Genomic DNA, 14,368 nt, shown 5'->3' with positions numbered 1-14,368 from the left:
AATGCGAAGTCCGTGGTCAGGCGATTTCAGGACCAAACCTGAGATTTGAAAAGACATCGCGACAAGACATTTAGATGTAGAGATGAGCCGATGTCTTCTTTGTCATGTAATCTCCCGAGCCTCAACACTTCCACTTTGCGACTCCACTTGCGAAAAGCACTCCCGCTTGAAGAATCGACAATGTTGGAGTGCGAAGTTGTTGGTAGGCTACTTCACATCTCAACACCGCACCCCTCTTATTTGCGGTGTTGCACACACGCCGATTAAGAAAGCCTATCCTCTGGGACTAATTGCAACATTTTCTTTGGCGTAAAAAAGTCGACTGCCCTTCACCAGTCGGGAAAAGTCTCCATTCTCCAGCGAAACATTGTTGCATGTATTCTGCCTGAGCAGAATAAAGACATTCCTGAAATATGCTCTGCTCGGGCAGAGCGACCCCATGTGCTTGGTGTTAATGAAAAATCCATCTGGTTAACGTAGACGTTTTGTTGTGTTGTCACACAGTGCTGATGCGCCACTAACTGGTAGCCGAGATGGACAAGATATGTGCTATTGCAGCCACATGCTGGGACCTCCCAGAAATGGAATTCTACTGTAGTTGGCTGGTTGGAAGCTAGTTATTTCAGGCGTTTAGTCCAGTTTCGGGCTGAGCACTGCTATTTAGTTCAGTCTACCGAAGAGGGGCGCTGTAATGTTAGGTCTGCCACTGTCTATATGACAGGTCCGGGCGTTGATTGGTCATGAGGCAGACTTCTGCGCTGGATAAAGGAAAATGACATCATTTTTAAGTTCTACTTAAATTTACGCCACAGTCTAGAGTGATACTGCAGGTCTTAAAATGTTCCTGTCATTGTGCTGAACGAAGTGGTCTGCATTAGTGGTGGTCAATAACTATAATTACCCGCCTATTATTGCTGTCAGTCAACATAATTGCGTAATTTGAGGCTCATAGAAGCACGCTGTAGAAATTCCCGAACTTCTATGGTGTCGTGCGACTCCATGCGATGAGAAAGAAAGTTACACTTGTTAGGAGGATAAAGAAAATGACGAGCAAACTAAATAATTGCTCGACAAAAATGACAACATTATCATAAAGCAAATACATTGCCTATTTGGATGGATATGTTTTGCGCAAATGTGTACTCATTCAAACTCCATTATTAAATCAACGCCAGTCTAATGGTAATACGAAGGGAGGTTATGTGGGTAATACATGTATGCTAAACTATGACAACTCTTCGTAAAAGATCATATTTGTCTACAAATAAACGTCTGCAGTTTAATGCATGATACGAGATTAGATTGAATAGCCTAAGACCCGCCTTTTTCGATGACGCGCCCCCATCAGCAATGTCAAATTGCTGCTGGATAGCACTAGTCCTATCCATTGTAACATAACATTTGTTATTAATATTACAGACCGGATGTGCATCCACTCTCGTTCTGCAACATTCTCTTTATCGGCAGGCTTTGGGTAAGCGACAGCATTGTTCTTATGCTTCGCATGTTTGTAATTATTAGGTCAGCTATTGACTACTGGTTGTCAGAGCGCGACTTGGGACTTGTCTTTAAACTTTTATCTATTGATGCCAGCGCAGCACCTGTTCGATAAAGTCTTCGATGACACTCTGTCTCAAGGTGGGTTAACTATCGATTTGTTTGACATTCTAGGGATTATTTAACCCATAGCGTAACAAGCTATCCTGTCGGCCTCCGATTCAGGACATATTTAATTCGCTGCCAACTTGTATGCAAGGGGCCAGTTGAATAATAATGTGGAGTAGCGCAGTTGTTTCTATTACGTTTTTTATAATTATAGAGATATAGCAGCGCTTATGCTGTAGGCTAATATATGAAACTGTGAAATCAAAGCGAGGCAGATTGGCTGCTCTATATGCTGATCTCATGCGGTCAGGTGGTAGCTGTCAGCTGCTAGGAAAACAACCAAGTTCGACCGGCTGTTCAGACAACAGACCAATGACGTCTTCACAACACATGCATAGCACACGTTTTACCATGTAGGCTACATAAGTAGGGCCTAATAGCCTGGTGTCCAATTTCAAGAGATTTCATAGCATAGCCACCTGTCAAAGTCCTAATTTATTGTACAACAAAAGTTTGATGTTACAATGCTACAACTGGATGCCAGCACAGTGAGGTTTCAGGAGGCTGTTATTAAGTAATCGTGGCACCCATAGTATGAAGTCTAAGGTCCTGAACATCCGGTGCTGTAGCCTATGGTCATAAGCAATGAACACTTACTATAGGGAGTCACTTTGGGAGTTATTTGCAAAATCAGTTGGTAATTCATAAATCCACTTTCTATGAATTTGTGAAAACCATCACCTACCAAGCAGTGTTCTGCATCAGACAGAGGATCTTTGGAGTGGTTTGACAATTCTCTGGGGTCCCCCCTCCTGTTCGTGTCTCTCAGGGTGACTGGTGCAGGAGCAGACTGTGGTGGCCCCGCTTTGGAGGGGGGGGGACAGCAGTGGGTGGCCGGATGGTGTCCCCCACCATGAAGGCGGTAGTGGACGCCGTGTGGGCTGTCTGGAGCATCAGCGTCTCCATCTACGACTACATCCACACCAACGCCATGGAGGAGCGCATCCACTCGCTGGAAAGCGCCATCTGGGGCCACCAGTGCATCATCGGCATGCTCTCCGCTGGCCTGCTGGCCCTCGTCACCTACGTTCTGTTCAGGAAGCACTGAGGGAAGGGGGCCATCTTGGAGCCTGATAGTGGTGGTCTGATACTGCACACTGGAGGGGTTGTGGACGGAGGCCCACCTGTGTTTTTATACCCCTTGGGATGCATCCTGTTAAGAACCAGTGTGACTACTGCACCCTCTAAAGGATGCTGAAAATAGAGTCCTGTCTTGATCAGGTAAAACCAGGATCTGACAGAGTGTGACATGGAAACTCATCATGTGAGAACCAGTGACATGAGAGCGGATACTGAATTTTTTGCCAAGACACTTGGTGAAGAAAGGCTGCTAAAGGATGGCTCCGGAGTAGAGTGCGTGTGTAATCTGTGACCCAAACCATTTGCTCGGGAGTAGGGTTGCAAAGAGCCGTAACATTGGGTTCCTTGGTACAGGTTGTGTGTCTACCGATCTTTCATTTATATGTTTAGTAAAATAATTAACTGGTGATGCGCTGGTCTTTGATATAAGAAGGTGATAAAACTCCATGATACATGAGAGAATTATTGATTCCATCAATGAATTAATGATCCCTCTCTGCCATGCTGTAAAAAACAGCATAGACCACCATTAGCTTGTGTTACCAGAGAATGTAAAAGGCATTAAGGACCAGCATATATTGTGTTTTGAACTTTTGTGCTATTGCTGGGATGCAAGCCCAAGACCAGCAAAGTCCAGCAAAATACAACTAGGACCATCAAACATCGAATTTCGATGCTAATGATGGTCTGTGCTGGTTTTTCGAAAAGGGTTTTAATCAGAACTCTATGTGTCTGTTTAGTGCAAGACTAACATTGTACATAGACACACATAAAGAGTCCCTAATATTTCCCCAATAGTCCCCCACCTTTACTCTCCGAAAAATTCCTGCAACTTTGCATCCCTCCTCTCGGGTCTCATGTCCAGCACAGTTGATATCAGTACTGAACGTGTTTAGTCTTTATTTATTGACCAACATTGAAGGCAACAGAAAGTGTCCTTACAAGACTATGGTAGCTAATACCATTACCATGGTTACAGATATTTGTCAGAATTTGGATCAGATGTTTCCTCATTTGACTTGACTAGTTTAATTACGATATGTAAATATAAAGTCTAGTATTTTGATAGAATTAATGTCAGATACTTTCCTTAAATATTTAAAATATACAATTTTAACTTTGTTAAAATCATATGTTGATAGTACTACACATATGGTACGTCATGTACAAACATTTAGAATGTCAAAAGGGCTTTTTCAGGCTTTTAAGTATTTTTTGTGTAAGGCCAGTAGTAGTTCATTATAAGCTAAATAATTCTGCAGTAAGTGTTGATCATTATTACAAAAAATGCCCTTCCCTGGAATATAAATATAAAAAATGTTTCATGAGCAAACAATATCATTGAATGGTGTCCCTTGAGGAATTGTATAAGGAGAATATAACTCACTCATTGACTGTAATCAGAAAGTATGTCTTCATGTATAGCTAGGTATGTTGACATTTCTACTGTTACTGACAGCCAAATGAATATCTCAGCAGTAAAGATAGTGTTCAGTGTACTGTATCAGATGTACCAATGTAAGAAAAGAGATCATGCACTCAGGTTTGATGAGAAAAGAGAAACAGTTTTTTCCAAACCAATCCTCAACCAGAAATGCCACAACAGAAACTGTGTAACAGTGTTACATCATGTAGGACACACTACTACAGGGACATAGTTAATAGACAAATTAATCTGTAAAAATGTAGAAGTAAATTAATAATAAATGTATATTTCCAACATCGTTGACTGAGTAGAACTGTCAAAATGTGAAACATGCTCTTCCTGTAAGACACAAATACAAAATGGTTGACATTCCAACTTTCCTTAAACCTTCTGAGACACCAATGTCTTAAACGTAACACCCAAGAACGTGCTGGCAACCTCCTTTTTTTCCCCTTGCGTGTGTCACTGGTGGGGGCATCAGATATGGCCCGTCTGAAGCAGGGTGTACTGGGTAATGAAGCGCTCCACATGTTCGCCCTCCAAAGCTTTCATCGCCCGCCAGTGGAGTTTCCCACAATTCTCAGGTTGGCCGTGGGCCCCTCGCTCCGCTTTAATGTAGTCTATCCAGAGATCTAGGAAAAACAACCGGATTGACATTTTATCGCCACACAAAATAGGTCATGTGAAGGTTTCAATAATGTACTCTATCTAGACTAGCTCTTTTTAATGACTTGTTTTTTTTCTGGGCTTCAAATGCATATGTGGGCCTTAGCATGGGAGACGCGATAATGAGATAAATGTAGACTTGTAAAGTGGAAAATTCACAACTCCATGGAAATCCGTCTCCCTTTTGACATTTATTCCCTTTGATGCCCGCTCTCTTACCATCATCAGTGGAGCCAAACTCCCTGAGTGCTCGTTCGTAGCAGTCTCTCACGTTGTTCATCTTCTGAGTTTCCTGAAAGAGAGAGGGCACCGATTCAAAGGAAGAAGAGCCCAGCCATCCAGCAAATCTGTTGAATGCAGCCTGACGACAACCATTACTAAAGTGGCGTCCTGTGAAATCGCATACAGATGCGTTCTGTTGCATCCCTGCCAATGGACACGTACCTGCTGTTTCTCAATCTGGATCATCGTGGTGAAAAATGCCTTGGTGAATGGGCGGTGTTCATGTAAACTGAAAGCGAACCAATCGGTTAGTCCCGGGTTTAGAATATTTGGAGAACCTTGAAAGGTTAAGATCTTTACAGTTTTTATCATATGATCTATACAGACCTTGTGAAAGTCTTTCGGGCCTTCTTGTACCCTCCGGTTCTAACAGACCAATCCAGGTACTTTTCTTTGACTGCCGAAGAAATTGCTGGCACAGGGGACAATAGACCCTTCTGTGGGAGAATAACATGAACAGTCTTTGTTATGAGAAGGAACACTCAATTTCATTATGGAGCATTACACATTGATTCAATGGAACAGTGTCACAGGGTTCAGTTTCTATAGGGCAAACCGCTGAGCCTGACAGAGATGGCAGCGTGCCCGACTGAATAAGTCCTGCCTTGGTACATTTACAGACCTACAATCAGGATCAGATGCAGTTTTAGCCCTGGCCCTGACCCCTGGCACTTACAGGAAACACTTAAAGACTGGCCTCAGATCAGTTGATATGGAAGAAAAATACCAGGTTAACCGTGGTTGTTTGCTCAGGCACGGAGCCCAGACTTTACACCCGTGCAGGTGCCTTTCACTTTTGCTGTGCTGGGTCATACCAAAGCCTTGTGCCCTATGTGTGCTGGGTCATACCAAAGCCTTGTGCCCTATGTGTGCTGGGTCATACCAAAGCGCAGTGCTGGTGAGGGGGGGCAAGCGGTACCTGAAACAGGGCCTCTGTCTCCTCAACACTCCGACTGGACTCGCTCCACTGGATCCACTGCAGCCACAAGGGCAGGCTCTCCTGAGGGCGAGAGAGACAGATAGAGAAAGTGAGAGAGAGATATGAGACCAGATAATAGTTTTGTTCCGATTTCTTACACTTCCAACAATTCTCCTGAAAAACCCCAATGACCCACCCCTTTCCTGTGTTTTTTGTACCAGTGTGTGTGTATATGTGTGTGTGGGTGTATATGAATGTCTGTATGTTTGTGTGTATGTTTTTGTGTGTGTGTATGTTTTTGTGTGAGTGTATATGTTTGTGTGTGTGTTTGTATATGCATGTGCGTGTGTGTGTGTGTGTATATGTATGTGTTTGTGTGTGTGTGTATGTATGTTTGTGCGTTTGTTTGTGTGTGTTTGTGTGTGAGTGTATATGTATGTGTGTGAGTGACTCCCCATGCATTGGCATACAAGGCTCCTTTGTGACCTGCCAAGCATTATATAACCCGGGACTCCTAATCCGCCACACACGGCCTCTAATCGTGAGTGGCCTTGCGAAAGGAACTCTCCAAACAATGAGCGTGCAGACGGTATTACGCCTGCCTTCCGCACGGCTGGCAGACCTCACCTGGCGTCTGCTAACAGAACCCTCGCTAAAATGCTCTCGCATTTATTTATTTTGACCAACACATTCACCCAGAGTGACTCATAAAACTGGCCTCAGATCAGTTGATATGGAAACAAAATAGTACAGGGAATGTTTACATTTGGACCCTTCCCCTTCTGCTCCCTCTCTTTCTTTCTTCCCTCCCTCCTCCCTCCCTCGTCTCCTCCTCTCACTGCCAGGGAGGAGTGCTCATTAAGATTATTAATACGTCAGGGGAGCTCGGCTTAATTAGGGCAGGCCTGGAGTTTCAGGGAGATGTCCCACTTTAAAAAACGGGCAGCGCCGCTGACAAAAAGCAGCCACCTTGGGATTCACGTGACCGAGAGCTTCCTGGAATAGACCGCCCGCCTCTGCATTCCCCAGCTTCACCAATGTCTGCAGGGCAAGGCTCCACGTCTCCGCCGATTGGCTGAAGCGCTGGGTGGCTGCCGTGGCGATCCGGGCGGTGGCTTCTTCGTCGCCCGACGACATCACAACCTCAAGCTTGACCGCGGAGGAGGAGAGAAGATGGAGTTAAGATATGTACGTGTCATCTTAATACTGCATAATTAGCACCATGTATTTACAGTGTACAACCCTTGCATTTTACAAGGCATCATCAAACTGTACTAAATACAACTGTGATTTTCTGCTTGTTTTCTGTCATGTTTTATCATTTGTAGTGAGAACTGTTGATACAGCGCTCACATTAGAATCAAAGATCATACTTATTATCAACATCTGACAAGTGTGCATGTAGATTAAAACCATAGGTCTGCTGCAGTAGACCCTTCAGGAGTGTGTGTGTGTGTGTGTGTGTGTGAATATATATACAGTACCAGTCCAAAGTTTTTTTGTGTTTTCTTTACTTTTATTATTTTCTACATTGTAGATTTATACAGACATTTGAACCACGAAAGAACAAATATAGATGTACTAAACAAAAAAATCTACTATGTTGAAAATAATAAAAGTAAAGAAAAAAATGTGTCAAAACTTTTGACTGGTACTGTATATATAAACTTACACTTGTAAATGTATGTATGTATGTATGTATGTATACCAAACCCTGCTGACTGCTGGTCCTCACATACCCAGGCTTTGTAGAAGGTCTCTGAGAGCTGCGACGCCTGGTGAGCCCCCTCAAGGGCCTTCAGTAACCTCTCTCTTCTCTGCAGGCAAACACACACATACACACAAGGTCACCGGGTTATGAACACATCTAACACACACACCACACACACACACACACACACACACACACACACACACACACACACACACACACACACACACACACACACACGCCACCGGGTTATGAATACATCCCTCAGACACACAAACACAGAGTTATGAACACATCACACACACACACACACACACACGCCACCGGGTTATGAACACATCCCTTCCATGAGGCTCTGGCCCTCCGTATCTCCAGTCTCTCCACAGACAGCAGCTGATCCTCAGTCCTAATCTGCCACCAATCAGGGCCAGATCCGCTACAGACAGCTGCTGTAGTCTGTGCAGTCAGAGAGATAAGATGCTCTTGCACTGTACTGGTACGGCACTGAGGGAATACCTTGTCTTTTAGCTCCTGGACGTTGGTCTTCCTCTTGTACCTCTCCAAGCAGAAGGTCACGTAGCACGTCCACATGGCCTCTGTGATAGACGGAGAGAGAGTGCCTGTTAGCATGCATGCAAGTTTCAGGCAATAGCTAATCAATCAGTTCTTTTTTCCCCCCAAAAGACATATAGTACAAGCCTCAGTGGAGTGCATTTTATGCACGTCACAGCTCTGGACTCTGAGTCACATCCTCCTGGTAACCAAGAAAAATTAACAGAATAGCTGGAAAGACTAAGAGGGTTTGCATGAAAAACAAATGTCAACAAGAGAGAAAATAAGTCTATGGGTTGGCTCTCAGGAGGATATCTTGTGTTGTACTGATGGATCTTGGTAGAGAATATACTGGCGGTAATCACAATCCCCCACTAAGGCACTTTACATTATGAGAAATGTTTATGTTCATGCACAGTAGCGCTGACTCCAGGCCAAAAGGTGTTGGTGTGGTGTTTAACACGAGTGTTGAGGCTCCTGATGCCCTCCTCATAGACAATATTGGTGTGGGTGTGGTGTTAAATACCAGTGTTGAGGCTCCTGACGCCCTGATCATAGACAATATTGGTGTGGGTGTGGTGTTAAATACCAGTGTTGAGGCTCCTGACGCCCTGCTCATAGACGGTGTTGGTGTGGGTGTGGGTGTGGGTGTGGGTGTGGTGTTTAATACCAGTGTTGAGGCTCCTGAGGCCCTCCTCATAGACGGCACAGCAGCGCTCCTCCTTGCGGTCGGTGTCGGAGGCTTTGCCCTTGGCCGTCTGGAGCTCCGGGGTCACGGTCGCCTCCAGCTCACGCTTGGCCATGAAGTCCCACGTGACCGAGTCATCTGTGTGCTGGCTCTGCAGTCTACAGGAGCAACACCAGGGTGAGCACTCGCAGTGCTATATGGACTTCTGCAGACGCTCAAATGGCCTATGATTGTCCTGCTGACATCGCTTTGTACAGCAAGTACACCTATCAATTATGTTTAAGGTTCTGGGCACTGTAGTACTGTAGTGCTGGTCCTTTGAATCTGAGTACTTGTCAAATAAAACTTCCCAGTAATTAAGAACCTGAACACCACAAGAACCTTATTTAGAACACTACAGTAAAAAAAAACATCCGAAAAGAGGTTGACTGCTGAGAACTACTTTGACAGTACTAGTCAGTTATTGCCAAATTTCTCATTGGCAACATAACCGTATTGAATAATGTTTTACTGATGTTCCAAATTCACAATAATTTAAAAATATATAAATTACACAGCATTTTTATGTCACAAACTGAATCTCACTCTTGGAGAATGGTGGCCTGTAGATCCTTGGTGAAGTCAAATATGGACGCTATCTGCAGGAGGGTCAGGGTGAAGTCAGCGCCTGTGGGGAAGCACACATCACTGTCAGCATCAGCAGTACAACAACACAACACAACAACACACAGCTACATCATCATTCAACCTCTACTGGGTGAAATGGAGAAAAGCACCTTTGATCTTCTGTGTGGCGGCTCTGTACACCACCTCTGCCAGCTTGCCACTGAGAATCTCAGGGGAAAACTCATACTCCCCCTGAGAAGAGAGAGAGAGAGTGAGTGAAAGAGAGAGGGAGGGAGAGAGAGAGAGTAAGTGAAAGAGAGAAATAGAGGGAGGGAGAGAGAGAGAGAGAGAGAGAGAGAGAGTTCAACATCACATTATGAGGAGTCACAAGTGTCTAAACTCTTGTTATTAAAAATTGAACCTGTGCATGAACTCCTATTTCCAAGAGCAAATGTGGATGTCTGTGATGGAAATGAGTTTGGGCTTGAGCGTCCTGATCTCAGGTCAGGCAGGGAGGGATGCGTTGGGTCTTCTTGCAGCTCAAGGGTAACCCTGGCAACTTCTCTTATTTTAAAATCATTTAATATTGCATGGGAAACAGACGGTTTCCATAGCAGCAGACAGTTGCTGAACTGTGTAAACTTGCAGTGCCTTCATCAAAACAAACGCTCATACTGTGGCAATGAACTGTTCATGCTGAGCATAAACAGAACTGACAAACCGATTGATATACAGTTAACACTTTAAACAAATCAGAATGTATACCCATGCTGTTTTTGTATGCATAATTTATTATAACATAGGATGTAGATATACATAATATATATATATAAACTACATGTATGCTGTGTACATTTACCCCGTGAAGACTGTACACATCTGTCCGACTGCAATCCGATGTACACCCCCAGATAAGTGATCGGATTACGCTGGAAATGAGACTACGCGCGCATGTGACTCTCAAATCTAGATTTCAACTGGACAACAACAACTTTTGCACGTGCTTGAGATCCTGCCCATAGACATATACATGCATCATATATGTCTATGATAATCGCTGCTAGACGCTCAGTTCTTGTGCTCCCTCTCATTCAAGTTGAAATACTGAAACCGAAACTGAAACTTTGAAACTGAAACGCAACTGTTCTTGGACAGAACGCGTTAATTCAGTAAACAAATATTTTCATATTACTTTTCCACCACTTGTTAGTCATGTAATCCATTCATATCGATGTGAATCAATCAATACTAATACAACTTTAACTGTGGTGTGTTTTTGTTTCATTTCACAACTTATTTACTGTATAATCAACGATAGCAGATGCCCGCTTGTAAACATTCCACATTTGATTTGAACTGACGCGGTCAAGATCTGGATTTGTCACTGGCATGTGCTGTGAGATAACGCAGTTAACCCCCCATGGAGAGAGAAGTCTGGGTTTGGCTGAAATCGGAGTACTGCCATCATGTGAACGCACTGACCCCCCCCCCCTCCTATCTCTTCCCGGCTGACCTCAAACAGATGTGCCTCTCTTATGTACCGTGGTTCTGCTTAAGGTTTCTTCCTGATTAACAGGGCGTTTTTTTCTTGCCTTTTTTGACTTTCAGAGGGCTGTGTGATGGTCACAACATTTATGTACATTTAAGAATATTATTCAATTATTCAATCCTGAATGTATAACAGGACCTGAGGTCTGCAATAGCAATGCCAACCCTCATGGGGCGCTGTGGTTTCTGGACTCACCACGTCTATCTTGGCCTTCTCCAGCTCCTCCTGCTGCTTCTTCAGCTTCTCAGCATGCATCAGCTCCATCCGGAAGTACTGTTTAGACAAAACAACAGTCAGAACGCTGTTGCCACCACTCCGAAGATAAATGCTTTTTCCAGACATTAATTTCGAGGGTTCCCTTTCAAATGTCTCTGTAAACAGGAATCAGGAATTCCTGAACAAGCTGCATCTTGGGAACAATGACTGACCCAATTGCTCTTTTCATTTGGCCATATTGTATCCGTACGCAACGCATAAAAAAAAAAAAAAAAAAACATTTTTTTGTATCATTAATGTTTGTTATGTGGGTGCAGGTGTGTCGACACAGTACAAAAGACATCATAACCACACCTGTCTATATTTCCCCTGCTAGACGACAGACACCCATGTAATTCCATTAAAAAACACTTTCATTCTTGTCTTCACCATACCGTACCATAGACATGTACTCATCCCAGAGCAGGCCATCTGGATAGTCAGTTTAAAAAGTTCAGTAATGTTTCCACGACAACAAGGTACCAGACACTGTATTGTACACTAGATGATGCTTTTCCTCAGATCATTTACACATCTGAGGATGTCCTTTAAACCACAGACACACAGTGACCCTCCTCTCCCTCCTCCACCTCCTCCTCCTCCTCCTCCTCACCTCCTGGTAGACCTTCCTGCTGTCGGGGTGGAACCGCAGGGCTCGCAGGAACAGGTGGCGGGCGCTCTCCGATGAGTTCCTGTCCTCCATCTCACATTTGGCAGCCATGATCCACAGGGCTGGAGAGATGAGGAGCCAGGATGGAGAGGAGAAGATGCAGAGTGGGTGTAAGATCATGCTTGTTCAAGACATTAGCTTGAGTATCACTATACTATGTGTAGACCAAACTAATGCTATTGTTTGCAAACAGCAATCATTCTGTGCAAAAGATACAGGACTAACAAGTCGTAAAACCCTGGCAAAATTGTTGTCTTTGGGTCAACTTCAAAGACACTGTATGTACTGATAAATGGGTTGAGGAAGCTCCGTGCTAAACTGTCAAATAGATGTTAAGGACAGAACACAAAAGGTGACATACCCGGTTTGTCTGGGTGGACAGCAAGCATGGATGAGAAGACTTTGCTCAGTTCACCCTTTGTGGACTGGTGAGAAAAAAGCAGAGAATGGACATTATGCACACAGGTCTATAGATATGCCTTCCAGTGTGTCCCCCACTCAACACGGTGCACACAGACGTTTACTTACCCACTTCTTACAAAATGCTACATGGGACAGCCACAGCTGGACATCTTCCTGAAGGAAAACAAATATAGTGGTGTTTTTAAACCCATGTTAAATTGGACATTTTGACAACTTATGATAATATAGGTCCACTGTGTCACTTGGATGCATCATGCACCCATTCAAGCTAGAGTGTCTATTACATAACATGTCTGATAACACTATTCACGTCATTCTGATGTGATTTTTAAGCTACATTGATGGAATCACATCAACAAGAATAATTGATGACATGACCTAATATACACACCAATTGTTACCTAAAATGTTATTGCAACTGAATGGTTAGAAATACAATTGAACAGACCAATGCCAAACATCTAAATGTAGGGACTCATGTCATTACAGTTTTTTACCTGCCACTTAGAGGTTGCTCTACGGAATGTGTTGATGACTCTCTGTATGATGGCATATTCAATTTCGTCCCTCTTGAAATGGTATCCAATATTCTGGGAAAAAATATGACAGGGACTTCACATGTGCACTACATTAAAAAAGCCACCTAATTATAACCGGATCTTTGAGAGAAAGTGCGGGCGGATTCTTTCTGATCAAACACTTACTGTACGTCTCTTTTTGACGAGTTCTAGTACGTTTATCTCGTACTGAAAAGACAAGGAAGCAAAAAGCAGACCGATGTGTTATATCACAGATATCATTGGTGAAATGCATTCAGTGTGCTAGTGTTTAGAGGCTCCAATGATCTAACGGTTTACTGGACAGTGGGCACTTGCACTGGCAGAATGTTCAATGGACAATCACACTATAAGTTATTTAACAATTTACAGACCTCTTCCAAAGCCATTGTTAAGGCATGACAAGAAATTACTAATGTATACCAAACGAATGACGCATTCGAAACCACACCTGTATGTATGCAATGAAGTCATCTTTTGAAAGGTCCCTTCGGTGTAGTTTGTATTCTAGAGCAGTGGTCCTCTTCAGCATAGACCTGCAATAAACATTGTGCAAGGGATATTGTACTGTCTGCAAATGTTGCCAGCAACACCACTTCAGTCATCAAAGTCTTCCGAATTTTCTTATGGTGTGATGACATGTCAGAATAATAGTAATAAGGGAATATATATATATATATATATATATATATATATATATATTGGAACGATATGAATAGAAGGATTCTGAATTGTCGTATAATCAAGAAAAAGTTGAGACCTTCCAAATTTAGTAGCTTGGAAAATAACCCTTCCAAATATATTAGCTAATGTAACATAAAACCAGGTGCCTTCGTGTTGGGCAGCATGGCAATTGCACAGACATAAGCCTTATTATAGATGACTTATGTACATTAACATGAAACTTTCTACACTTACTTGATTTCCTTTTTGGTGAACAGTCCCACTCTTTCCAGCTGCTCAAGCTCGGGAATCCTCTCCTCTATTCGCCGTTGTACAAGTTCAGCCATTCTTCCACGTCAACGTTATTAAAGTTTATTGAAGTAAATTAATAAATATGTTTAGTGTGTTTGATGAAGCACTTTATTTTTCAATAAATATTCATCGCTTAAACCTTCACTAGCTTCATCGGACAAACACGCGTGTGTGAAAGTTGTGATCAATTCTATTTCCTGTGTCCCACTATCACATTTCCGTCCTGAAACATTGCATGATGGTATGTTAAACTTGTGGTGCTGGCAGCGACAGCCACTGTCCCACAAATGTTACCAGCAACCCCACTTCGGTCATGGAAGTCTCACGAATTATCTTATGATGTG

General features: G+C 43.3%; 1 protein-coding gene across 1 annotated transcript; it reads right to left on the bottom strand.

The window, feature by feature from the left end:
- Positions 1-3,948: 3,948 nt before the first annotated feature.
- On the bottom strand, positions 3,949-14,177 carry utp6 (UTP6 small subunit processome component). Its single transcript, XM_080833051.1, has 19 exons — positions 13,968-14,177; positions 13,501-13,585; positions 13,197-13,238; positions 12,990-13,082; positions 12,598-12,645; positions 12,431-12,494; positions 12,013-12,131; positions 11,340-11,417; positions 9,766-9,847; positions 9,575-9,656; positions 8,972-9,147; positions 8,266-8,345; positions 7,778-7,855; positions 7,008-7,187; positions 6,039-6,119; positions 5,447-5,556; positions 5,282-5,348; positions 5,057-5,129; positions 3,949-4,803 (listed from the first exon to the last, which is right to left on the bottom strand). Exons 1-19 carry the CDS (start codon positions 14,057-14,059, stop codon positions 4,649-4,651), a joined length of 1,785 nt encoding a protein of 594 aa, XP_080689177.1. The 5' UTR covers positions 14,060-14,177; the 3' UTR covers positions 3,949-4,648.
- Positions 14,178-14,368: the final 191 nt, after the last annotated feature.

The sequence above is a fragment of the Sprattus sprattus genome (assembly GCF_963457725.1).
Source record: "Sprattus sprattus genome assembly, chromosome: 1".
Classification (NCBI taxonomy): domain Eukaryota; kingdom Metazoa; phylum Chordata; class Actinopteri; order Clupeiformes; family Clupeidae; genus Sprattus; species Sprattus sprattus.
This window is presented reverse-complemented; position numbering and strand designations above follow the sequence as displayed.